Source organism: Chiloscyllium punctatum, chromosome 20, assembly GCF_047496795.1.
Source record: "Chiloscyllium punctatum isolate Juve2018m chromosome 20, sChiPun1.3, whole genome shotgun sequence".
NCBI lineage: Eukaryota > Metazoa > Chordata > Chondrichthyes > Orectolobiformes > Hemiscylliidae > Chiloscyllium > Chiloscyllium punctatum.
Genome location: NC_092758.1, coordinates 92,219,308 through 92,245,074, shown reverse-complemented (window position 1 = coordinate 92,245,074; position 25,767 = coordinate 92,219,308). Strand labels below are relative to the sequence as shown.

Genomic DNA, 25,767 nt, shown 5'->3' with positions numbered 1-25,767 from the left:
CTGGGTGTAGGTGCAACTAGAAACCTCCTGTAACCTCCCCTTAAAAACCTGCAGAGGTGGCCTGACTGCTTTTGGATTTTTTTGTTTTAATTTTCTAAAAGGTTAGTGAGGGGAACCCCAAACCACATGAGGATGCTCCAATCTTTCTTTGTCTGTCTGAATAAAATCCTATTTATTTTGCTTTTTCATTTTCTGTTTTTGACTAAAAATTCTACAATGTGTAAGCAAATCATGTCCTTATATTTACTGTCTCTGGATCCCACAATCCTCCTGTAGAAGGTGCCAAATTCAATTTGGTGTTAAAATTCATGTTGCTGACTCTCGAGACCTGTACAGCTTTGCATGTTTTTTGTTTTTAACCAATGTCAGTAATAGTGAGTGCAGTTCCTTTATTGGTAACAGCAAAATCTGAATCATTGACATTTAGACTGTCTTGAGTGGGTGAAAGAACTGGACTTCGTCTGAGGCAACAAAAAGTCTTTTTGTGTGGGTCTCAACATCAGGCAGCTATCTGTGTTGCATTCTGCCATGCAACTTTTATTGCACATTCAAGTCTCTGCAGAATTCAATTTTGTATTGTTTGTTTTTTATTGTAAAAAAAAAAGGTCTTCCCAGTTCCTGACTGATCTCTCACCTTTGGCAGTTTCTTATTTTAAGGCTTTTACTATTTTAAAAACAGTGAACTAAGATCAATATTGAACAAACACCATTTAACAGCTAATACACCAACTTAAAGAAATGGTATTTCTGTAATAATTGCACAAATCAATTGAAATGTGTGACATGACACATTACTACTTTGTCACAGTTCTGACTGGCTGCAATGCAAGATCAAGTGTCAAGGCCCTCCTGACTTTCCTTTTTTACATCAGGTCAAATCTGACTGGCTGCAATGCAAGATCAAGTGTCAAGGCCCTCCTGACTTTCCTTTTTTACATCAGGTCAAATCTTCCAATGTCTGTTTAAAGTTGTTCTGATATTCTCTGTCTGAATAGAACAGACTTTTTTATTAGCATGGCTCACTTTGGTGACTCCTTATTCCTTTAAATCTCAACATCTGTTACTGAATAATGATCCACTTTTTAAACTATTTAGTTGTTACTACAAAAACAATTTATTCTGCTCCAGCTTCTTCTCCAGGACAGTAATTTATTTGCTCCTTTGTCAGGTGAAGTGACAATGCTCCAAAAGCTTGTGATTTCAAATAAACAACATGTTGGACCATAGCCTGGTGTCATGCAACTTCTGACTTTGTCCACCCCATTCCAACACTGGCACCTCACATGAACGTGTCTCTGTGTCTCTGTGTCCCCCAACAATCCACAATATTCATCTTTGTCATGCATTTTAAGAGTCTAACTTAACCTCATTATAAAGTCCCACATGCTTAACTGCTAAAACTGACTAACAATCTAGGGTGTTGCCTGTTCATTAGCAGTGTAGAAACAAAGCATTTCACTATATGAGGTGATCAATGCTTTCTTGATGCACTCTTCAAATCATTTCGAAGAATGAAGATTAAACAAGTAGCAAAGTAGTAAAATCTCTGCAACAGGTGGGACACCTTCCAATCTTGTGGAATATTTAGTCAGATTCTGGCAGCCTTTGGTTACAAGAAGAGATTCCACCCCTTTCAGATGTAAAACTCTTTTGTGATTCGCCAAAGAATTACTGTGCTGCTCACTGCACTATATTCCAGATCAGTGAACACTTTAATAAGGTAAAATGATCTGTCTTTACCAACATTCAGCTGAACAGAGTAAATCTCACAACACCGACTTGTTTTGTCAGTCAAACCAGAAGGGTGTTAAGCATGCATTTATTGATGATGATATTGAAATATGACCCACCAAAAGACTTGGAAGATTATTTCTACATTTCACAACTTCATGATATTTCACCACCCAGCTCATATGGAATAAACAGAGGTTATCTTCCCTTCTCACGTGTGTTTGTGCGATGAGGCAAAAAATGTGTGCTTGATGATTAAGAAGGAGGGGCAGAATGAGTTGATACACGATCGGTGAAACAAAGGCCCAGAAATGTTTTTGGGGAATGCATGGCTGGTGAGTCACACCTGGAGATGGAAAAGTCAGATTGCATCCAAAATACCAACGTGTCGTCAGAACTGAAATGAAAAATCAAAATGTACTTAGTGGTTGGAGAAGATGCCTCTTTGGATCATTGCAGTTGTAGAAAGTGATTTGATTTATGTAATGAAAGAGGGAATAGTTTTCCTGTGATTACTTTTGGCAACAAAACTGGAAATGTGTGCAGAGAAAGAAATCGTCTTCCCAGCAGACTTGCTGGCCTAGGTATTTTGATGGTCAAATAATCATTGCAACAGCGTGGGGGCTAGAGTTGCTGTCAAGTCGGGTCCATGCAGAAATCCCAATTTAGCTGAATCCAAGGGAATTACTGAAGAAATGGAAAATTCCAAAGGGCAGTTCCCTGTGTCTGGAACACCTAAAGAAAAGTCCCTTTAAAGTGGGTTCTTGTGGGTTCCAACTGTTTGGTAAGTACTAAACTGACACATGCTTGCTGCACTGCACATATCTGCCAACCATCCAGAACCAACTTACCTAAAGCACTCGTCCATCTTGCCCCTCTCACATTAAGGTTCAAAGTGTCTCCTAGATGTTTATCAGAATACACCTGAAACACTGAGTCAGTGCAGTGTTGACTATCTTCTCCACTTCTGGGTCCAAGGATTCCTGGGCAGATTTGAAACAGGAGGCCTTGCCCATGAATCACTCCATGGGAGGTCCAAAGACCTTAAATGAGTATAGAGGAATGCCGTAAATCCCTCAAGCATGCTCAGCCATTGATTAGGATCATGGCTGATCAGACATTCCTCATGTCCACATTCCTACCCTTTGTCCCCATAACCCTTGATTCCCTTAATGATCAAGAATCTATCTATCTCCACCTCAAATATACACAAGAAGTTTACCCACACAGCTCTGTGGAGCCAAGGGTTCCAAAGATTCACGACCCGCCTGAGAGAATAAATTCCACCTCATCATGGTCCTAAATTGACACTCTTTCATTCTGAGACTCTTCCCTCTGGTCCAAGACTCTGCAATGAGGGGAAACATCCTCTCTGGATTTACCCTGTCAAGCACCTTAAGAATCCTATGTGTCAATGAGATCAAACCTTTATTCTTCTAATGTTCAATGAGTAGAATCCCAACCTGTTTAACCTTTGCCCATAAGACAATCCCTCCATTCCAGAGATTATCTGAGTGAACCTTCTCTGAACTGCTGCCGATTTAAATAGTATTGAGTCCCTTTGGTTTGCAGCTTTCTGCACTTTCTTTCCATTTAAATAATGTTGTTGTTTAGTTCTCCCTTCCAAAATGAACAAGTTTACATTTGTCCACACCAAAAGCCATTTGACAACTTTTTGCCTATCGATATCTCTTTGTAAGGAGTTTGTGTCCTTCCATGAACCTGCCTTTCCACTTGTTTTTGTGCTATCTTAACCAGATTTGGCTCTGGTACATTCACTTCCCTCCTCCAAGTCATTAATATATATTGTAAACTGTTCTGATTCAAACATGATCCCTGTAAACCGTTTTGGCAGAAGGTCGCCAATCTGAAGAACCCCTTCTCCCACTCCTGTTTCTTGCCCATGAGCCGATTCTCTATTCAAACCAATATACTACCTTAAACACCATGGACTTTCTTATTGTATGACACTTTTTTTTGTATGGTATCCATTCTGGTTGAGAGATCCTCAAAAAACTATTCTGATGTGATTTTCCTTTTGTGAAGCAGTGCAATATGCTTGATGAGATTATAAATTTCCTAATGTTCTGTGATTGACTTTCTTAATCATTGAATCCAATATTTTTCTAACAATAGATGTTCAGTTAATCAGCCTCTAGTTACTTGCTTTTTGCTGCCCTCCCTTTTTGAATACGGAAGTGAGATTTTTAAATAAAATTTGATTGGTGTTGAAGATTGGGGTTACAACCTGGGTCTAAATTTCTGGGCCAATGTTGTTCAGATGAAAGTTGTCTTGTTGGATGATGCAATGGAAATTAGATATTGGATTTCCCCTCTCTTGACCTTTTTTAACGCAACTTTTCTGATATCTACTCTAAAGACCCAGTTATTGCTTCAGCTTGTATGTGTTGTTACTTTTCAGGACCACATGCTGCAGATAATTAACCAGATAATGGACGATTGCATTCCCAATGAGCGCCCAAATAGAGATTTCCGCGTCAAATTTCCAGATGAGGTTTTACAGGAGCACCTCGGAGTACAACTGTGGTTTGCTGCTGAGGTAGACCTTGATGGGTGGGGAGCAGTGTGGTTTTTCGATTACTGTATGCCATGTATAGCAGTTTAATTTTGAGTTTTATATTAAGAACAATCCCTGGTCAACCTACCTCCCTGGTTTCTAGCTGCAGTTTTGACTATTTTATCTATAACAGTTCACAGGTGTCAACCAAGTCTTTGATTTAGATTTGTGGGCTGGATAAATCTCGTTACATATGCACAAATTAAAGACTTGATTGTTGTGTTTATCTGCATCAATTGAAGCTCTTGAGAACCCGTATGGAACTAAAATCAGGGGTGGCTGCCAGGCAAAAGTCTTACCACAATTTGTTTGGAGCTTGAGAGTGTGACATCTAGTCTGTGTAAATTTGAGCTGAGTGAAGCAGATATTTCATGACCAAAGGATTTCGACATTTATTTCAGCAAACCATCAACCTTGCTCTCCTCAAAGGGCTCTGTGTCACAGATTTTGCACTAACCTAAAATGTTCAGGAAATCAACTGAATGATGTAATCCACATCAGAAAATCCTAAGAGGTTGCATTTCCCCAATTCTGTATACCATTCATTCTATATTAAGTTTTTTAAAATGGTTTTTGTAGACACTGACATTTCATGAAAGTACACATGCAATTAGTTGAAAATTTTCCTCTTACTCTGTCAAACATCTACATTATTTTCCATACAGACCAGAATCCCTACAGTGCAGCAGCTGACCATTTGACCCTGCACCTACCCTTCAAAGAGCATTCAACTCTGACCCATTTTACTTCCCACACTCTTTCACCTCCCCCCCCCCCCCCCCCCCCCCCACCCCCCAAAAAAAAACCTTATTCCCTATAATCCTGCATTTCCCATGACTAAACCACCTAGCCTGCACATCCCTGGACACTGAGCAATTTACGATGGCCAATTCTTCCTAACCCCCACATCTTTGAACTCTGGGAAGAAACCAGAGAAAACCTACACAGACATGTGGAGAATGTGTAAACTCCATACAGACAGTCGCTCGAAATAGGACTCTAACCAGGGGCCCTGCAGCTGAGGCTAAGTGCTAAGCACTGAGCCACCATGCCGCCCTCCATATTTGTGAAGTGGTAGTGTTACAGTCAATCCCATTTGAGGAAGGGAAAAGATTAGGTCACAAAGTCATAGAGATGTACAGCATGGAAACAGACCCTTCGGTCCGGCCCGTCCATGCCGACCAGATGTCCCAACCCAATCTAGTCCCACCTGCCGGCACCTGGCCCATATCCCTCCAAAACCTTCCTATTCATATACCCATCCAAATGCCTCTTAAATGTTGCAATTGTACCAGCTGGCAGCTCATTCCATACACTTACCACCCTCTGTGTGGAAAAAGTAGACCCTTAGGTCTCTTTTATATCTTTTCCCCTCTCACCCTAAACCTATGCCCTCTAGTTCTGGACTCCCCGACCCCAGGGAAAAGACTTTGTCTATTTATCCTATCCATGCCCTTCATGATTTTGTAAACCTCTGTAAGGTCACCCCTCAGCCTCCGACGCTCCAGGGAAAACAGCCCCAAGCTGTTCAGGCTCTCTTTATAGCTCAGATCTTCCAACCCTGGCAACATCCTTGTAAATCTTTTCTGAACCCTTTAAAGTTTCACAACATCTTCCTGATAGGAAGGAGACCAGAATTGCACGTAATATTCCAACAGTGGCCGAACCAATGTCCTGTACAGCCGCAAACATGACCTCCCAACTCCTGTACTCAATACTCTGACCAATAAAGGAAAGCATACCAAACGCCGCCTTCACTATCCTATCTACCTGCGGCTTCACTTTCAAGGAGCTATGAACCTGCACTCCAAGGTCTCTTTGTTCAGCAACACTCCCTTAGGACCTTACCATTGAGTGTATAAGTCCTGCTAAGATTTGCTTTCCCAAAATGCAGCACCTCACATTTATCTGAATTAAACTCCATCTGCCACTTCTCAGCTCTCATTTTTCGTTGAATTTGGATATAATTTAATATACACATGACCAGGAGGTTTGAATCATGGGTGAAGTGGGACCATCTTTTACTGTGTCACTAAATCAAAGCAACTTCTTCATATTTCCTGTTTCTCTTCACTGAAATTAAACATAAATATGACCTAGAAGCAGTCACAAAATGATGGATTAAATATTGCCTAATCATTGGATACAGCTGAGTTTCTACAACTGAACCATGAAATATTTTTCATATTTCAATGAAAGGTGAGAAAATTGGTGGTACCTTTCATAATCTGCAGCAGTTTGTCTCTTAATTACACTTTGTATTCAATTTTAATGATTTAATTACACAAAACTGAAGATGAGCCATCATAGGATATTGTCAGCAATTCATAATTATCTTTAGCTGAAACATTAGACCTCAAAGTGTGCTTTGTATTCTTGACTTGTACATGTGTATGGGGATTTTTTTTAATGCAAGAAAGCAACAAGTAATTAACTTGCCTCATTTTCCTTTTTAGTGTTTGGTTGCTGGTTCTCTCATTGATGTACATGAATCTGAAATGCTTGTATTGCACCCTCTGGCAGAGGACCTGCTGCACAGTCTAGAGGAAGTACGCTACCTACTCCGGGAGCAGAGTCTTTCTGACTACACCGTTTATACTGATGACATCAAAGCAGCCCTTGTTCGATTTGACAGGCTCTTTGCTGAGTTTGAGTTAAGGTAAGGGAGTAATAAAGTAATGAACTCTGTCGCAGGCATTTACAAATGGCAGTTTCAGCTTCGGTATTGAAATTCAGCAATGAAAGAGGATCTAATCTTTGCTTTGACCAGATGGTGTCTCTGTTGGTATATCTGTATGAGTCCTCATGTTTGGAATTTTGACAATTTTTTTTTCCCAAATGATGATGAATCCTCCTATCCCCTAACCCAGTGTGGCAATGACATTTTCCCACTCCTCCTTCAGCCAAAGCAAAGCTATTCCATCTATCTTTTATAAAGTCATTTCACATGCATTGCATGTTATGAAGATGTGGGTGAACTTTTACCTTAAGAGTTAAAAGCAAGCAGTGACAGCACCAAGTGTTTTCATTAAGACAGTGAAACATTTGCTCCAGCTACTCTGGTAGTTGGTTGCCTGAAAACAACAAAAAACAGATTTGAATTAGGCCAATGAGTTTAAATTATACCTCAAAAAATACCAAATTCCAATCAAGTCTGAAATTAGTAAATTGTCTCATTGGCTTTTAAAAGTTTGTCAATCTGATGCTTTGGGGGTATAAGACTGTAAAAAAAATTGAACAGTTGGGAGGAGAACTGCCCAGCTACCCGCTCATAAAGACTGCCTGAAAAATAGCTCTCTTAAAAGGTACCTTAATCAATCAGTAACTTGTGAAGCAGAAATCCCTAAGAAGTAAAACAGACAACATAGGAAGGTCCAAATAGAACCAAAAGCTGCCTGGTTTTGAGAGAAATGTTGTTTTGTAAATTGTAATCAGGAGTTTTATCAGACTAGTATTATAGAAGGGAAGGTAAAAGAGGTGAAAGCAAGGAAGTTGTTAGTTAATTATTCTGTTTTACTTTAAGAAATAAAGTTGTTAATGTTTACTTTAAACAGTTCTTGACCAGCCTAACTTTTACAGATTACTGCATGGGATAAATCTTTTCTGTGCTGGTGGTTTTAAATTGAGCAGGAGGGTTTACCCTGTGTTGTAACATTTTATCAAGTTCAATACGGTTCAAAAATATAACCATAGTAAATACTAAATAGGCTATAAAATGACAAATTACACTTATTCTTATTTGCTTAGTGAATGCAGAGCTGGGCTGAGAAATGGCAGATGGAGTTCAACCTGGATAAATGTGAAGTAATGTGTTTTGGAAGGTCAAACTCAAATGCTGAATATAGGATTAAAGACAGGATTCTTGGCAGTCTTGAGGAACAGAGGGATCTGGGTGTGCAAGTACATAGATCCCTCAAAGTTGCCACCCAAGTGGATAGGGTTGTTAAGAAAGCATATGGTATTTTGGCTTTCATTAACAGGAGAATAGAGTTTAAGATCACAAGGTTTTGCTGCAGCTCTGCAAGTCCCTGGTGAGACCACACCTGGAATGTTGTGTCCGGTTCTGGTCACCCTACTATAGGAAAGATACAGAGACTTTGGAGAGGGTGCAAAGGTTTACCAGGATGCTGCCTGGACTGGAGGGCTTGCCCTATGAAGAAAGGTTGAATAAGCTCGGACTTTTCGGTCTAGAGAAGGAGGCAGAGAGGAGACCTGATTTAGGTATACACGATAATGAGTGGAATACATAGTCAATAGCCAGAGACTTTTACCCAGGGCAGGGTTGACTGGCACGAGGAGTCATAGTCTGAAGATATTAGGAGGAAGTAGGAGGAGCCGTCAGAGGTAGATTCTTTAAGCAGAGAACTGTGAATGCATTGCCAGCTGTGGTGGTGGAAGCAGAGTCATTGGGGACATTTAAGCGACTGCTGGACATGCACATGGATAGCAGTGAGTTGAGGGGTGCATAGGTTAAGTTACTATACTTTACATTTAAATCTCGGCACAACGCATGGGTCAAAGGGCCTGTTCTGTGCTGTACTTTTCTATGTTCTATGAATCAAAGTACTGCTGGCATGGCTGGTAGTTGGCGATACCTAATGAACCTTGAAGTTTGGTGGTGAGCTGCTGCCTTGAACTGTTGGAGTCCATATGAGACACTTTAATCTATAATGTTTTATGTTTTAGGTATCAATGGGCATATGGTCTGATTGTTTTTGTTTGTTTTTAAAAAAACAATTTTTGTACTACTTAAACTGAGAACATCCCTGTATAGGTGAAAACTTTTGTCTTCTCCAAAGGAAAGCTGTTAGAATTTTGGATGCACTGCCTCAAAGGTGCTTTTCCACTCTTTGCTGTCATAAAGGTAACATGGCAGCATTGTGGGTCAGTGGTTAGCACTGCAGCCTTTCAGCACTTCCTGTGACTCTGGTTGAATTTTTGCACATTATACTCAAGTATGTGTGAGTTTGCACAGTTTTCTTCCCATAGTCCAAAGATGTATAGGTTAGGTGGAATGGCCGTGGGGAATTGCTAAGACTTCGGCTGTGATGTTTGCATCTTCACTTACCACTGGAGTAGCTCCAGGTGATTGGAGTGTGGCAAATGTCCTTCACTTTGTCAAGAAAAGGACTAGGGATAATCCTGGGATATTACAGACCAATCAGTTTTATGTCTCTGGTGGACAAAGTATTGGAAAGGATTCTGAAAGACAGGATTTATGACTAGTTGGAAAACCATCATTTGATTAGAGATAGTCAACATGGCTTTGAGGGGCAGGTCATGCCTCACAAACCTTATTGACATCTTTGAGGATGTAACAAAACATATTAGACAATAGACAATAGATGCTGGAGTAGGCCATTCTGCCCTTCAAGCCTGCACCGCCATTCAATATGATCATGGCTGATCATTCCCAATCAGTATCCTGTTCCAGCCTTATCTCCATACCCCTTGACTCCACTATCTTTAAGAGCTCTATCCAATTCTTTCTTAAATGAATCCAGAGACTGGGCCTCCACTGCCCTCTGGGGCAGAGCATTCCACACAGCCACCACTCTCTGGGTGAAGTAGTTTCTCCTCATCTCTGTCCTAAATGGTCTACCCCGTATTTTTAAGTTGTGTCCTCTGGTTCGGCACTCCCCCATCAGCGGAAATATGTTCCCTCCTGCCAGAGTGTCCAATCCTTTCATAATCCTATACGTTTCAATCAGATCCCCTCTCAGTCTTCTAAACTCAAGGGTATACAAGCCCAGTCGCTTCAGTCTTTCCGTGTAAGGCAATCCTGCCATTCCAGGAATTGACCTCGTGAACCTACGCTGCACTCCCTCAATAGCCAGAATGTCTTTCCTCAAATTTGGAGACCAGAACTGTACACAGTACTCCAGGTGTGGTCTCACCAGGGCCCTGTACAGCTGCAGAAGCACCTCTTTGCTTCTATACTCAATTCATCTTGTTATGAAGGCCAGCATGCTATTAGCCTTCTTCACGACCTGCTGTACCTGCATGCTTGCCTTCATTGACTGGTGGACAAGAACACCCAGATCTCTCTGAACAGCCCCTTTACCTAATTTGATACCATTTGAGGTAGTAATCTGCCTTCCTGTTCTTGCCACCAAAGTGGATAACCAGACATTTATCCACATTAAACTGCATCTGCCATGCATCTGCCCACTCACCTAACTTGTCCAGGTCACCCTGTAATCCCCTAACATCCTCATCACATTTCACCCTACCACCCAGCTTTGTATCATCAGCAAATTTGCTAATGTTATTGCTGATACCATCTTCTATGTCATTTACATATATTGTAAAAAGCTGCGGTCCCAGCACGGATCCCTGCGGTACCCCACTGGTCACTGCCTGCCATTTCGAAATGGAGCCGTTAATCACTACCCTTTGTTTCCTATTAGCCAACCAATTCTCTATCTAATTTAGTACTTTGCCCCCAATCCCATGCGCCCTAATTTTACTCACTAACCTCTTGTGTGGGACTTTATCAAAAGCTTTCTGAAAGTCCAGGTACAGTACATCCACTGGATCTCCCTCGTCCATCTTCAGAGTTACATCCTCAAAAAATTCTAGAAGATTAGTCAAGCATGATTTCCCCTTCATAAATCCATGCTGACTCTGTCCTATCCTGTTACTATTATCCAGATGTGCCGTAATTTCATCCTTTATAATAGACTCCAGCATCTTTCCCACCACTGAGGTCAGACTAACTGGTCTATAATTTCCTGCTTTCTCCCGCCCACCCTTCTTAAAAAGTGGCACAACATTAGCCGCCCTCCAATCCTCAGGAACCGACCCCGATTCTATTGAACTCTGGAAAATAATCACCAGCGCATCCACGATTTCCCGAGCCACCTCCTTCAGTACCCTGGGATGCAGGCCATCAGGTCCTGGAGACTTATCAACCTTCAGACCTAACAGTCTCTCCAACACCAAATCCTGGCAAATAGAAATTCCCTTAAGTTCAGGTCCTTCAGCCACTGTTACCTCAGGGAGATTGCTTGTGTCTTCCCCAGTGAACACAGATCTGAAGTACCCATTTAATTCCTCTGCCATTTCTTCGTTCCCAGTAATATATTCCCCTGTTTCTGTCTTCAAGGGCCCAATTTTTGTCCTAACCATTTTTTTGCCTTGGACATACCTAAAAAAGCTTTTACTATCCTCCTTTATATTCTTGGCCAGTTTACCTTCGTACCTCACTTTTTCTCTGCGTATTTCCTTCTTACTAATCCTCTGTTGTTCTTTAAAAGCTTCCCAGTCCTCCGTTTTCCCGCTTATCTTCGCTAAGTTATACTTTTTCTCTTTTAACCTTATATGTTTCTTTACTTCCCTTGTCAGCCACGGCCGCCCATGTCTCCTCCTGGGATCTTTCTTCCTTTTAGGAATGAACTGATCCTGCATCTTCTGCATTATACATAGAAATATCCGCCATTGTTCCTCCACGGTCTTCCCTGTTAAGGTATTGAACCATTGAACTTTGGCCAGTTGCTCCCTCATAGCTCCATATTTCCCTTTATTCAACTGAAATATTGTCACTTCAGATTGTACCCACTCCCTCTCAAATTGCAGATTGAAACTTATTGTATTATGGTCACTACTTCCCAATGGCTCCTTCACTTCGAGGTCACTGACCAATTCTGGTTCGTTACACAATACCAGATCCAGAATCGCCTTATCCCTGGTCGGCTCCAGCACCAGCTGCTCTAAAAATCCATCTCTGATGAAAGTGGCGCAGTGGATGTAGTTTACATGGATTTTAGCAAGATATGAGATAAGGTTCCCATGGTAGGTTCATTCAGAAAGTAAGGGATTGGAGCAGCATTGTTAAGTTGGGATAATCTGTTGAGTTTTCGGACAGGTTATGCTATTGTGTTCTGGTCTGTTTGTATTTCATTCGGTAATCTTGTAAATACGTTCTGCTTTGCTTAAAACAGTGGTTTGACCAGCTGCATCCCTCCTGGAATATCCAATCGACACCTGCTTAAAACAACTACCAAAGTTAGGGGCTAGGTACTTTCTTGAAATGTTTTGAGGTCTGGCCTGGTCCAAAACAGAGGTATACAACAAACAGTGATGTACCACACAGATGAAGTGTTGATGTCTTTTATTGAGATTTAGTTGCATCATACACTCAGCAAGGCTATTTGTAACCAACACCTTTTTCTTGAAATACTTAGGAAAAGGGAATGATTCCTATAGTGTCTTATACACTGATCAATCTTCCATATAAAGGTGTGGTTTATTCTGAAATGTAACCTCTTTGTTCCAGCTATGTTGCTGCAGTGGTTCCCATCAAATCTCCTGAAGAACTCTACAATCAGCAGCAGATTATTGTGCTGTTCTGTGAAACAATAGATAGGTTAGTCCTCCTGAATTTTCATTAGTCTTTTGCATAAATGCCTGATTTGCTCAACCATCGCTTTGTTTAATCCAAAATGACCTGATGAATGTTGAGATAATGCTGAGCTTTGTTGCTTTCCTTCCTTGGACTATTGAAGTAAATGGGCCAACGCATAATTGCCAACCAATATCACTGAGAACGACTAATCAGATGACTAGTCTTGTTTGTGTAAAACTGACTGCTTTTGGCCTACAAACAGCAGTGAGCACAACTCGAAGGAGTGTTTTTTTGTCTGGTAAGTACTTTGAAACCTCCTGAGGTCAAATTCTGCCACGTGACAATTTTATTTCATTTTGACACGTAGTCTAGACACTGAGTCGACCATTATTCTCTGGTATTATTGTAGATAGTCATATGCCAATTCTACTTTGGTTATTACAAATCTATGTTGCAATAGTAAACACAATACTAAATATAGGGCAACCCTGGTATCCACAGAATTGTTTTCCATGGTTTCAGTTGGCTGCAGCCCAAATGTATTATAGGGGACCTTCCAGAACCAGGCACTGGGGGCTGCTGGGAAGATAAGCGTCCCATTTAAATGAATGGGTTCGCTCTTATCCGTGGTTTCCGGCTTGGAATGTACCCCCATGGGTATGGGAGAGGGGGAGAGCTACTGTATTCACTGGTGTTAAATTCCACTGAATTGTGTGCCTGACTGTACAGCTGAGCTGTGTAATTTAACTCGATGATTTGCCTCTGTTTTTTGATTTGTGTGGAAAGTGGAGAGGCTTGCAACAGATCTCTGCATTGGGATTCATGCATCCCCAAAAATGTGATAAATAGCCACTGACCCAGAGGCTCCACTCATTAACTCACTCAATTTAACTTTCCTCAGAAATGCCTTTTTAATGTTAATACAGTCCCTCTTTCCCATCTTGTATTCTTCGTGTTTTACGCTTAAATATTTTGTTTGTAATTTTCTTGAAACAGGAAGTCTCTCTACCAATTTTTAAAACCTCTATTCTTAATATACGTAGGTTTGATTTCTCCTGTTTACTCTGCCAAATGTCCTCTTTCAATATTGCAGGGCATTGAAGCTGGGGTACTTGACACAAGATATGATTGATGGCTTAGATCCTGAACTGATGTTTACTATTCCACGCCTTGCTATCATTTGGTAAGGAGCTCATTTTCATGACCATTGGAAATAGTTTGGTTGAAATGTGTATGCAAAAGCTGAATCCCAAAGGTGGGCTGAGAGACTCCCTGTGACATCAGACCAGCCTCAGTGTGACACAAAGGTGTATCAGGGGAGACAAATCTTCACTGCTGTGTGAAATGGTGAGCTCAAGGGAGGATGGTTAACTTCCAACAGTCTCTCAATCATCATTGCTGCAGGCCATCACTGGAGAAACTGTTGGTTAGTAATCCAGGCCCAACCATCTCCAACTGCTTCATTGGTGATCTATCCTCCATTATTCGATCGGGACCGTGAATGTTTTCTACAGATTGTAGAATGTCCAGTACCTTTCGTGACTACTCAGATACTCAAGTAGTCCATGTCCGAATGCAGAAAGACCTGGACAAAAATCTAGGTTTGAAAAATATGTTGCTGGAAAAAACGCAGCAGGTCAGGCAGCATCAAAGGAGCAGGAGAATCGACGTTTCAGGCAACGTCGATTCTCCTGTTCCTTGGATGCTGCCTGACCTGCTGCACTTTTCCAGCAACACATTTTCAGCTCTGATCTCCAGCATCTGCAGTCCTCACTTTTTCTCCTATAAATCCAGGTTTGGCCTGATAAGTGGCAAGTAACACTTGCACCACAAGTGCTAGAATCTGATCATTGATCCTTGACCCTCTGCATATCTATCACCAAGCCTAGAATTAACATTCTAGAGGTTTCAATTGACCAGAACTTGAACTTGACTAGCTATAAAAAGACAGCGGTTAAAAGAACAAGTCAGAGGCTAGGGATCCTGCAATGGGTCATTAACATTCTAACTCTCCAAAGTCTGATACTTGGAGGGCACAAGTCAGGAGTGTGATAGAATACTCACGTTTGCCTGGATGAGTACATCTCTAACTACACTCAAACTTGACACCATCCAAGACAAACAGGTGCTTGATTAGCACTATATCCACAAACTTAATCTCTCTCCACCCCTATGCTCTGTCACAGCAATGTGTACCATCTACAAGATGCATTGAAGAAATACTCAGCACCTTCCAAACCCATATCCACGATCACTACTATCTAGATGGTCAAGAGCTACAGTCACATGTGAGCGCTACCACCTGCAAGTTCCCCATCAAGTCACTCCCCATCCTGACTTGGAGTTGGGTTGAAGTTCTGAAGCTCCTTCCTGAATTGCATTGTGGAGGTTCCTACACCAAATGGACTGCAACAGTTCAAGATGACTGCTCACGTCCACCTTCTCTGGAGAAGTAGGGATGGGTAATTAATTCTAGCTAAGTCAGCAAAATCACATTCCTTGAATGAATAAAAATATTGCTGGATTCCCCAACATCAACATCCTTGGGATGAGCATTGATCAACAAGTTAATGGAATGAGCCATTTAAATGTCTTGGCAACATCAGGTGAGAAGCTGGGAATTCTGTGACATGCCTCCTAACTCCACTAGGTCTGGCCACTATATGGAAGGCGTAGGTAAGAATTGTGATGGGAACTCCTAACTTACCTGGATAACACCAACAATTGTTAAGAAGCAGACTGTAAACAGGGCAGAGCAGCCTGAGTGATTGTCACCCTATCCACTTGCTTAAACCTTTACTTTCTCCACCAATGGTGCACAATGGCAGCAGCATGTGCCATCCACAAGATGTCTTGCAGCAACTCTCAACGATTCATTCACCACATCTTCCAAACCTGTAATCTCTACCTGGAAGGACAAAGGCAGCAAACCCATGGGCATATCACCACCTGTACATTCCCCTCCAAGTCATGCATCATCCTGACTTGGAATTATATTGATCGTCTTTTGCTACCACTTTGGGAGATGCAGAACAATTCTGGACTAAGGCTTGCAGCAGTAAAAGGACCTAGCTCACCATCACCTTGAGGCCAGTTAGGGTTGACTATCATTGCCAGTATCCCAAGAATGAAGTTGTGAAAATTTTTTGTATAGATCTCCTGATGATTCCTGTTGCATGTGGAGGTTGTCAGATTAACATTCTCATATTTGTTTGACATGGAGGCTGAACCTAAAATTGATGGAACCTGGCAAATTTCCCTTTCTTTGATCTTATCCAGAATGGGTTGGGTAACATTGACCGTTTTCATCTCAGGGATCAGGACTTCACTCTACTTCATATTTTTTGATTGATTTGAATTGGAACCTTTGTCAGTTTTAGCCAGGCAGTAAGTTGAATCTCTACTGCCTGCTATTTGCCGTATGATGTTCTGGTGATAATTTCATAAGAAGTTGAACTAATGCTCTCTCAGCGCTCTCTATACCCTGTATGCAAACTAGCCATCCAGCCAACTGAGCTAACCATACGATAAAAATAAATGATGCCATAAAGCTTCCATCTTTCTGAGCTGATCCAGAGCCCCTTCTTTCTTTTATATTTGTTTCCAGTGGGCTGAGGATTTACCCAGAAGGACCCCTCAATCTACAGCAGCAGCCCAATGACATGTCTCTGCTTTTTAAACCATTCTACACTCTCCTGCAAAAGATAAGGTAAGAGACATTGTGTAGTTTTTAAAGAAAAAATCTTGGTAAATTCAAGTAAAAGATGACCAGCTAGGGAAGCAAAGAAATGCTGGAAATGTCCAGTTGGCTGTTGTCGTCAGAAAGGGAGATTTTATTAACTAGACTTACGTTGCTGTTCTTGAAAGTTTTTGGTCCCATTTTGACTGGAAATGAATATCTTATGGTGGGTTTTTTTTTTTGGGGAAGGGTGTTTAGTCTAATCCCTGATTTGTATTTTCCTTTCTACTCTATCAGAACAGCTCACCAAAGACTGACTGACTGACATTCTCTCTGTGCAGTCATGCCTTGTGAAATCCATAGCTTACACTACTTTTAGTACCTGAGATCAATACAGAGGTCTCTTTAAATTTTAAGAGTCAATCACAAGTGCAATAGTGTCTGTGGCACAGCCTGTGTCAGTTTCATAGACCTGCACATGAACCTCTGCAATCCACAAACAGAGCAAAACTCTCCTGTCTGCTCTGAGCAGTCCTCTTGTTTGTCACTGACCAGGATATCTTGAACAATTTGCTGCTTTTCTTTGTGTCCCCATGCTTTAACTTAGTCTGTGCCCTGTAAGGAACTGTCATTACAACCTTGGTGTTAATGCCAGCTTTTGCTAATCTTGGTCTGCCACCTGCTGCTCCTGATAAGCTTCATTTAAAATAAAACTTTGCCCACATTTGATCATCATCACTCACCTGCAACCTTCAATCTATCTTGTGAAAGCCCCTATTTTTACCCTGTGGATTGATGCCAAACTGAGTTTGAGTTCAAGACAAATCCTTCAAGGAGAAGGGCAAGTGTTTTACGTAGTAACCCATAGATGTTGCAGACTCCTGATTTTGTCTTTATAACTGCAAGTGAGTGAGTTCCTATCCATGTGCTCCTGTGAGTCTCAGTCTGGACTAGTATCGTCTAGTGTCGAATCGCACCTAACGTGGTCTAACTCTGCCCATGCTCTAGTATTCATGGCTAGTGATGTGTAATTCTGACACTGTTGCAAGATTGCTCCAGGGTTCCGAAACACTTGCACAACAAATTCCATAACTTCAAATTTTTAGGTTCAAAACCTGGCCAATCAACAAACCTGGTCTGAAATCCTCCAGATTCAGTGTTGCTTCATTGCCCTGGTTATGTTGGCCGACTTTAAAGCTGACTGAGATTTTTGAAATACTGGAAAGCCATTTAAAACATGGTACACTACATGTTCATCAATGTGGACAAGGGTTATAAATGAATGCAGTATCTGCTGATATGTGAAAACTACTCCAGTCCATCTACGTCATTGTAACATGCACCAAACAGGCACAACCATCCATCCAGGAATTGTTTGGGGTTGGGGAGAGAGACTGGGTGAATAGTGATGAGACCCCCAATCGTCTCACCTATCCACCCCCCATTTCTTATGCTGCAGCCCCTTCCATGTTCATGGCTGTATCAGTTAATGTACATGCGCTCATTCACAGAGTAATACACAAACTGCATGGTGTCAGCAATCCCAGCTATGCATCATTATGAATAAGTATATGTATTGATTTGACAAGCCCCTTAAATTGCATAAAATACACAAAGGACACCTAATGTAAATGTATCTTTTGATCAATTTAAATGTTTTGCATTGAGTTATTTACTTGTGCTGCTTCATTTCACTAAAAGCCAATGGAGCTGCGATTTTACTGATACACTTGTAAAATATTGAAGTTTATGCTGATGAAAGTGATTTGGATTATTTCAAGCATGCATTTCGATAAAGAGGGGTTTTTTTTTTGTGAAATGAATATCTTACCTTTCATTTTTCACTTTATTCCTAGAGATTTGCTTTATGTCCTCACAGAAGAAGAACTCTCTTTCTTGGAGAAGAGCCTATGTGCTGTCGAAGCAGAGGATTTCTTCAGTGCCAGTACTCTGCTGCCCAGCCTTTCATCTCTTCACAACAGCATGAATCATGAGGGTCTTGAGTCCACGTATACCAACAGGGTTTCTCCTGTTCCACAAGATTCCGAGAAACTCAACCAGTTGAAGTCAATTGTCCACCAAGCACCCAGTGAAGTATATTCGCCTCAGTCCAACCCCAATCTAGCCAACTCATTCAAGCAAATTCCAAACGATGTAACAGAAGCTTCCAAAGAACCTAATCTTCAACTTGAGACTGAAAATGAATTGTGGGGAGAAAAGTTTGGACAAGGCACTGTTGGCAGCAGACTGCAGAATGCACCAAAACAAAAGGCAGCAGCCCTGGACTATAATCCTGAGTCCTCTTTATCTGCTTCTGCTTCTGCTGACTGCTTGACTCATTCCAATATCATTCAGCACTTCACTGTGGCAGGAAATAGTTTTGCCTCAGAAAATGACCATTCACAGTTAGCAGGGCTTGAAGCAACAGGAATATCCACATTTCATGTCACTCAATCTCACTATTTTACTGATTCTCCAGATACAAGCTCTGTGCCAACTACTTCTGAGCAGGATTATGTTGGCCATTCAGTAAAGGCTTTTACTTCTAGTCAGGACACTGTGAAACAAAAAGCTATTCTGAACACTCATCCCAGTAGAGAGCATATGGAAGGGATTGAGAAACACAACGAAATGGTAAACACCAGCCATGATATGTCAAAGCAGTACAGTTATAATGGCAGAACCCCAAGTATTCCTGTGGTGCCCGAAGAGCCGCATTTCAGTAATTTAAGGTGAGGATTAAAGAGGTTTGGGGTATTTATAGAATAATGACTAAGACAATACCAATGACGGCGTCACAGTGCTTAGCAATATTGGCTCACAGTGCCAGGGACCCTGATTCAATTCCATCCTTGGGAACATGTCTGTCTGTAGAGTTTGCCCATTTTTGTCATGTCTATATGGATTTTCACCAGGTGCTCTAGTTTCCTCCCACAATCTAAAGATGTACAGGTTAAGTCAATTGGCTTTGTTAAGTTGTCCACAGCATTCAGGGGATGTGAAGACTAGGTGGATTAGTCATGGTAAATGCAGGTTATGGGAAGGAGGTAGGTTTTGGTGGGATGCTCTTCAAAAGGCCAGTGCAGACCTGATGGGCTGAATTACTTCAAGCTGTACTACAGAGATTCTGATTTTTGTGATAGCAATTATTGACAGCCCACACATGATTTTGTAACAAGAAGCTTGCGGAGGGGAGATGTTTTTGTTTCTTCAGTGCATCCTCCATTGCAATAAACCCTAAAAGAAATTAAAATCCACCAGATACACAATAATATTCAAAACAGTTAGATTTTTGATCTTGAGTGTCAAGGGTTATGGGGCCTGTCAGGAAAGGGGTACTATGGTGACAATTGGATTAGCTGTGATCTGACTGAATGTTAGGTCAGGCTTGTGGCCTGCATGACCACCTTCTGCCCCTATTTCTTTCTCAGCCTCAAGCTAGAAAGTCATTCTATCAGCATCGAAAAGCCCAGTAATTTATCATCATTACATAGTTCCTGTATATGTCTTACTGCTCCTTGAAAATTCATCATGAAATTGCCTGAATTTGAACAATTTAAGCAGTTGTTTTAGCAGAATGTTACACCAAGTTGCTAATTAAGAAGTAAATTTCGACCTGGATCTACATTTTGGATCTAATTAGGGTGCTGATTATTATATCTAAGTGAAATCTCTTCGTCTGTATGGATGTGGGTTGGAAATCTCTTTGGTATATTAAAGCAATTCCTTTAAAACTAGCATGTCACCTTGGATACTATATTTGAAGGGGATACAGTTCTGAGTTGAGCAACCAATTCTCTAACCCAAAAAGTAACATTTTAAGTCATTTTAAAGATGTTTTTGTAGGTTAGGTGTAATGAATCTAGAATAGGAAGTAGAGTGGTATTCCTGGACACAAATGGTGAATAAGTAATTTCTTTGTCTGCTGCACATCACTTCTATTTGTCACAGATTTTCTGATCTTATTGCTGAGATCTGCTCCGATGAAATTTTGAGGGCAGGCAAAAGTGGTCCAGAAACAACCTTGATTGAATCGAATCTGATCTTTGGATCCATCAAGATATCTAGGTAGCTTTGACCTTTAAAATAATTGTTTAATGGTTACTCTAACCATAAGACCGTAAGAAATAGGAGGCGGCCATTTGGCCCCTCAAACTTGCTCCACCATTCAATAGGATCATGGTCGATCTGACAGTCAGCATATTTCATACAGCTTAAAAACATTTTAATTTTGTCATGACTTTGAAAACTGAAAGACCAGGCAACTGGAATGGGGAAATATATCCTGGCAAAGCAGCATCCAATGAAAAAACTAAGCATGTGGTTGCATACTGACTTGTGTGCTTTGCAGTACGTTAGAGCGAGAGAATGGATCTCGAGTTGTGGATCATGAAGCAGTTAAGCAGGCGGTGTGCACAGCGAGAGCAACAGCCAGAGAGGAGCTTCGGTCAAGGTATCACAGCCGCAGTGACATGCTTCATCGACTCTTCGTTTGTATCTCAGGTAATTTACTCAGCACTTTGTAAGGCTGCACTGTGACATTGCAGCATTAATGTATAGTGCCATGGCATTAAACAACACTGTTGATTTTTCATGCCCCTCACTTCACTGCCTGATCCTGTGGTCACGTTTCTGTAAATGGGGTAATGAGAACCACCAGAGGAGCATTGGTTTGGTTCTATTCTTGAAGGCCAGAGAATGAGATTTCAATCTAGGTGTAGGGAGTCCAAGGAGTAGGTTATGATAGCCTTGTGATTATGGTAAGATCTCATTAAATGAAAGGGTGTGCGTTCAGGTCCTGCTGTTGCAAGTGTAGTTCATCAATAAGGGTAAGTGATGTACCGTAGCCAGCTGACAGATCAATATAAATCTCTGTCTGGTCTTTGACTCCAATCCCACACCATGGTTGTTTTTTTTTTAATGCTGTCAGGGCAATTTAAAGATAGGATAAGACAAGTAAGCTTATCAGTGTCCCATACGTTTTACAAGATGCACTGCAGCAATTGGTGAATTACACCTTCATACTCATGATCTTTAAAGGACAAGGACAGCAGATGAATAGGAACACCAGGACCTACAGTCTACAATGACTGCGCCTTCCCACCCCCCACTGCCTTTTTCTTTTTCTCAGGGGTGGAACAGAAAATGATACCAGTATAGGAAATAATGTCACCAACCTAAGGAAACCCAAACACATCATAAAATAGGAAGTGGGCTACACCACCAGTGCTTCATCCAGAGGCTCACTGAAGATGTTACCTAGTATGGTGACAAAACATCTGAAAACAGACCTTCCAGCTCAGTGAGCAAACCTATATCCAGAACCGCAAACTGAGCTATGAATCTTCTCAAAACTCACTAAATTGTGGTTGTTTTGAATAGGTGTAGCAGACCAACTTCAGACCAACTTCGCAGGAGACCTACGGCGGATCTTAAAGACTGTCTTTGACATTGCCACATCAACACCAGAAAACAATATGGATACTCTAGAAGAGGAAACAGGTACAATGGATTCCCTTATAATTGTATTCTCGAGTGTTTTTCATTTCTTAGGAAGATTTATAAAAGATACATTGAGTGTGGGAACATTCTCAGCTGAGATCTGGGAGCTATAGTTCTGACTTGAAACCCAGGAATAATGGGAATTATCAAGAGACCAGAAAGTTTTAGAAAGATTTGAGTCCTTTTCACTTTCCTGCTGTGATGGAGGGGCTTTTTGAAGTTGGGCATTTAAGGAGTTTGGATAGTGTTATCGGGGAAATATCTGGAGTATCGCTACTGTCAGGTGCAGCTACAATAACAAGAGGACTACCATATAAAGTGCAAAAATGTGCAGTTCACCAGAGAAAGCAATAAAAAAAATGTTACTCAAGACTGAACTTCTCTTAAATGGAATGTTAGGATCTGAAAGAGAATTTTAATAATCAATACACAATTCATAAATTTACAAAAATTAGAAATCAGCTGTATACTTTAACTGTGGGTTTTTTTAACTTTATCCCTTGCAGAGGAAGATCGCGTTTGTTTGGAGTCTACATTAGAAGATTGCTCGCTGTGTCAGGAATCTCATTCTTATGCTTCTAGAGCTTCCAATTTAAACAATACCAAATTAGAAGGTACATTTCAAGTGGATATCATGTTGGGGGGGGAAAAATATCTGCCAAAAACATCATTATTTAATTGTGCAAGTATTGGTGCCAGGTTGTTTCTTGCTCCACAGCGCACAGGAGCAGAAGTGAGTTATTTCATTCTTTTTTGAGTTTGTATCCCCATTCTGAGACCGTGCCTGATCTGATAATCAAGACCATTTTCCTGCCTTGCCTTGTAAGCCTTGATTCCCTTGCTGATTAAAAATCTGTCTGTCTGTGTTGAATATGCTTAACAATCCAGCCTCTATACTGAAGAACTCCACAAATTCAGTACTTTGAGAGGAAGAAAAATCTCCTAAGTCTTGGACACTTCCACAAGAGGAAACAATCTGTCAGTATATACTCTGCTAAAATCCCCAAAGAATCTTGCATTTTAAATAAGGTTGCTTCTAATTCTTCTGAACTTCAGGGAGTACAGGATCAACCTACTCACCCCTCCTCAGAGAATTGTTTCATGCCTGGGATCAACCCAGTGAACCTTCAAGGACTGTCCCCAATGCAACATTATTTTCCCTTTAATAAGGGAACCAAAACCATTCTCAATATTCCAACTGTGGTCTAACTGGTAACTCGTGTAGTTTGAGCAAGGCCTCCCTGTTTTTATACTCCATTCCCTTTGACATAAAAGCCCCTTGTGTTTGAAGATCTGCCCTTAGCTCATGTCTTGCTCAGATCTATAGAATTAGATACTATTCTCAACCCATTCCTGATGAAGGGTTTATGCCCAAAATATCATCTCCTCGGATGCTGCCTGACCTGCTCTGCTTTTGCAGTGCCACACTTACTGACTCTGATATCATGCATCTGCAATTCTCACTTTGGTCCTGTGTAATTCAGCTGCCATAAAGCAGCACAGTCAAGTTCATTGTGAAGTCTATTGCAGGAAGTCAAAACTCCAATCCGTGATTGTTCATTTCTAGCCATGGACATGGCAAGAATCTCAGTTGCAAGGCTGATTTGAGAACACGCTCATGGGATGGTAACTTCCTCCTTTGTTCGCTCTTGCTCTCACTCTTCTTTGGTTTTGACTGCTCTTTCATGACCACCCAACAGTCCAGAGTGATCTATTTTAGAACCTTGCAAGAAATCCCACTCCTGTTGCTGGATAGAATTTTTATGTTGCCACTTAACAATACCCTGCAATGTGGCATGTTTTGAATGGTACATAGAGAATGCTGGCTTGCTCACTACCAAACGAAAATGGATATAACTAGAAGATTGCATCACCACTTCAACCATGCCACCTTCGAATTTTGAAAAACTTTTTGTACTCTAACACAAGATTTATCCCAACTAGCCACCAAACAAATTCAATTTTGACTTGCCCTCTTCTTCATGCCTTTCACATCTGAGTGGTTTCTCTTTATTGAACATCCTGAAATCTCACCTAGATTCGAAAAACTTATTAGAAGAAAGACTAAATTTGTCATCAGTAAAGTAGTTAACTTTTTAAGTTTTTATTGTTTTCATGCAAATAATACATGCTTTTTTCACTCCTTTTTCTAGTGCCCCCAGAGTGGATTGCAGATTCTGCCTGTAACCAATGCACGTCTTGTAAAGCACCATTTACAATTGTCAGGAGGCGGCACCACTGCAGGAACTGTGGAAAGGTATGGAATGTTAACCATTGTGACGTAAAATTAGGATCAAAGATCTGGTATTGGCTACATGGAGAATAACTAACTGACACTCAATCAATCTTTGCTTCAACTGTCTGTGGCTTCAGTTTAGTTTTCTGTCCTGTGAAAGTGGGGCGTTGAGTTCAAAAAGCTTAACTAGCCATCGATTTTTGCAACTTTTGGATTCTACCACATGGCCAGTCCGTAAACCATATGCAAAATATTTATCATTCACTTCACTTATAGCTTCTATCACTAAGTGAAATTTATGTAATTGGCATTTTACTTTGACTTTTCTTCGATTTTTGTTAAATAAAGACTTTCAGAAAAAAGTCAAAATGAACTTAAACTGAAATGCACTACTTTTTAGCTACCTTTTTTAAAGACCACATTTTTCTTAACTCTCTTCAGAATGGCAGTCTATTCAGACCAACATGTTAGCAAGCAGTCCGCTCCAAATGATTAGGAGATGCCACCTTGATTGGCTCCCCTTGCTCTGTATCTTTTTTTGGGTTTATTGACTTAGTTTTGTTTCCTCTTCATTACTGAAATATCCTGGGTTTTCAAGTTTTAACAAAAACGACTAGTAGCATTGCAGTGAAATGTTTCAACATCATGTCACTAGTAAGTGAATTATCAAAGATACCAAAATAATAGACTTGTGAGCAAACCAAATTACTATTCGCATCAGGCCGTGCCAACAAGGACAGTACCTGGTGTTTTTCAAGAAGTTTGATTTTCTGTCTGTCCAAACTAGCTGCCATATTTCTGGCATTAGGTCAGTAATATTGGACTGTGATTCCATTGGCCCCACAGTGCTTTCCTTTGGGAAACTGGGGTCATGAAAAGCATGAAACACAAACCTCCTCCTTTATGAATGGTTTTGGAAATGATAGTGAAAGAGGGGAAATCAAATCACACTAATACCGACAGTGGCTCACTGGTTAGCACTGATGTCTCAGTGCCAGGAACCCAGGTTCGATTCTAGCCTCTGGTGACTGTGGAGTTTGCACAATCTCCCCATGTCCGCGTGAGTTTCTTCTGGGTGCTCCAGTTTCCTCCCACAATCCAAAGATGTGCGCAGGTTTGGTGAACTGGCCATGCTACGTTACCTGTATTGTTCAGGGATGCATAGGTTAGTTTCATTAGTTAGGGGTAAATGTAGAGTTATAGGTTCAGTGGTTCTGGGTGGGTTACTCTTCAGAGGGTCAGTGTGGACTTGTTGGGCCGAAGGGCCCGTATCCATACTGTATAATTCTAAGTTCATACCATTCCAAGATGGTGATCAAGTAGGACTCCTCCTCTAGTACTTGTCTGCTCTGCCAGTTTCTTTTCTTTTGATCTTTTTTTTAATTCCTTTCTCCTTGGCAGCAACATAGTCATGGTCTTAGATGTACAGCACAGAAACAGACTCTTCAGTCCAACTTGTCCATGCCAACCAGATATCCTAAATAAATCTAGTCCCAGTTGGCCCATAATCTCTCTTAAACCCTTGCTATTCATAAAGGCATCCAGATGCCTTTTAAATGCTGCAATTGTATCAGCCTCTACCTCCTACTTCCTCTGGCAGCTTATTCCATACATGCATCACCCTCTGTGTGAAAAAGTTGCCTCTTGGGTACCTTTTTAAATCTTTCCCTTCTCACCTTAAACCTATGCCCTAT

General features: G+C 41.0%; 1 protein-coding gene across 1 annotated transcript in view; it reads left to right on the top strand.

Moving 5' to 3' along the window:
• LOC140492279 (lateral signaling target protein 2 homolog) overlaps positions 1-25,767 on the top strand; it is a 52,363-nt gene that overhangs the window by 23,236 nt on the left and 3,360 nt on the right. Inside the window, exons 3-12 of the mRNA XM_072591234.1 lie at positions 4,154-4,291; positions 6,766-6,968; positions 12,588-12,677; positions 13,750-13,839; positions 16,264-16,365; positions 18,192-19,067; positions 20,687-20,838; positions 21,718-21,837; positions 22,344-22,451; positions 23,991-24,094. Of these exons, the coding sequence (XP_072447335.1) occupies positions 4,154-4,291; positions 6,766-6,968; positions 12,588-12,677; positions 13,750-13,839; positions 16,264-16,365; positions 18,192-19,067; positions 20,687-20,838; positions 21,718-21,837; positions 22,344-22,451; positions 23,991-24,094 (1,983 nt within the window). The remainder of the gene's footprint in view (positions 1-4,153; positions 4,292-6,765; positions 6,969-12,587; positions 12,678-13,749; positions 13,840-16,263; positions 16,366-18,191; positions 19,068-20,686; positions 20,839-21,717; positions 21,838-22,343; positions 22,452-23,990; positions 24,095-25,767) is intronic.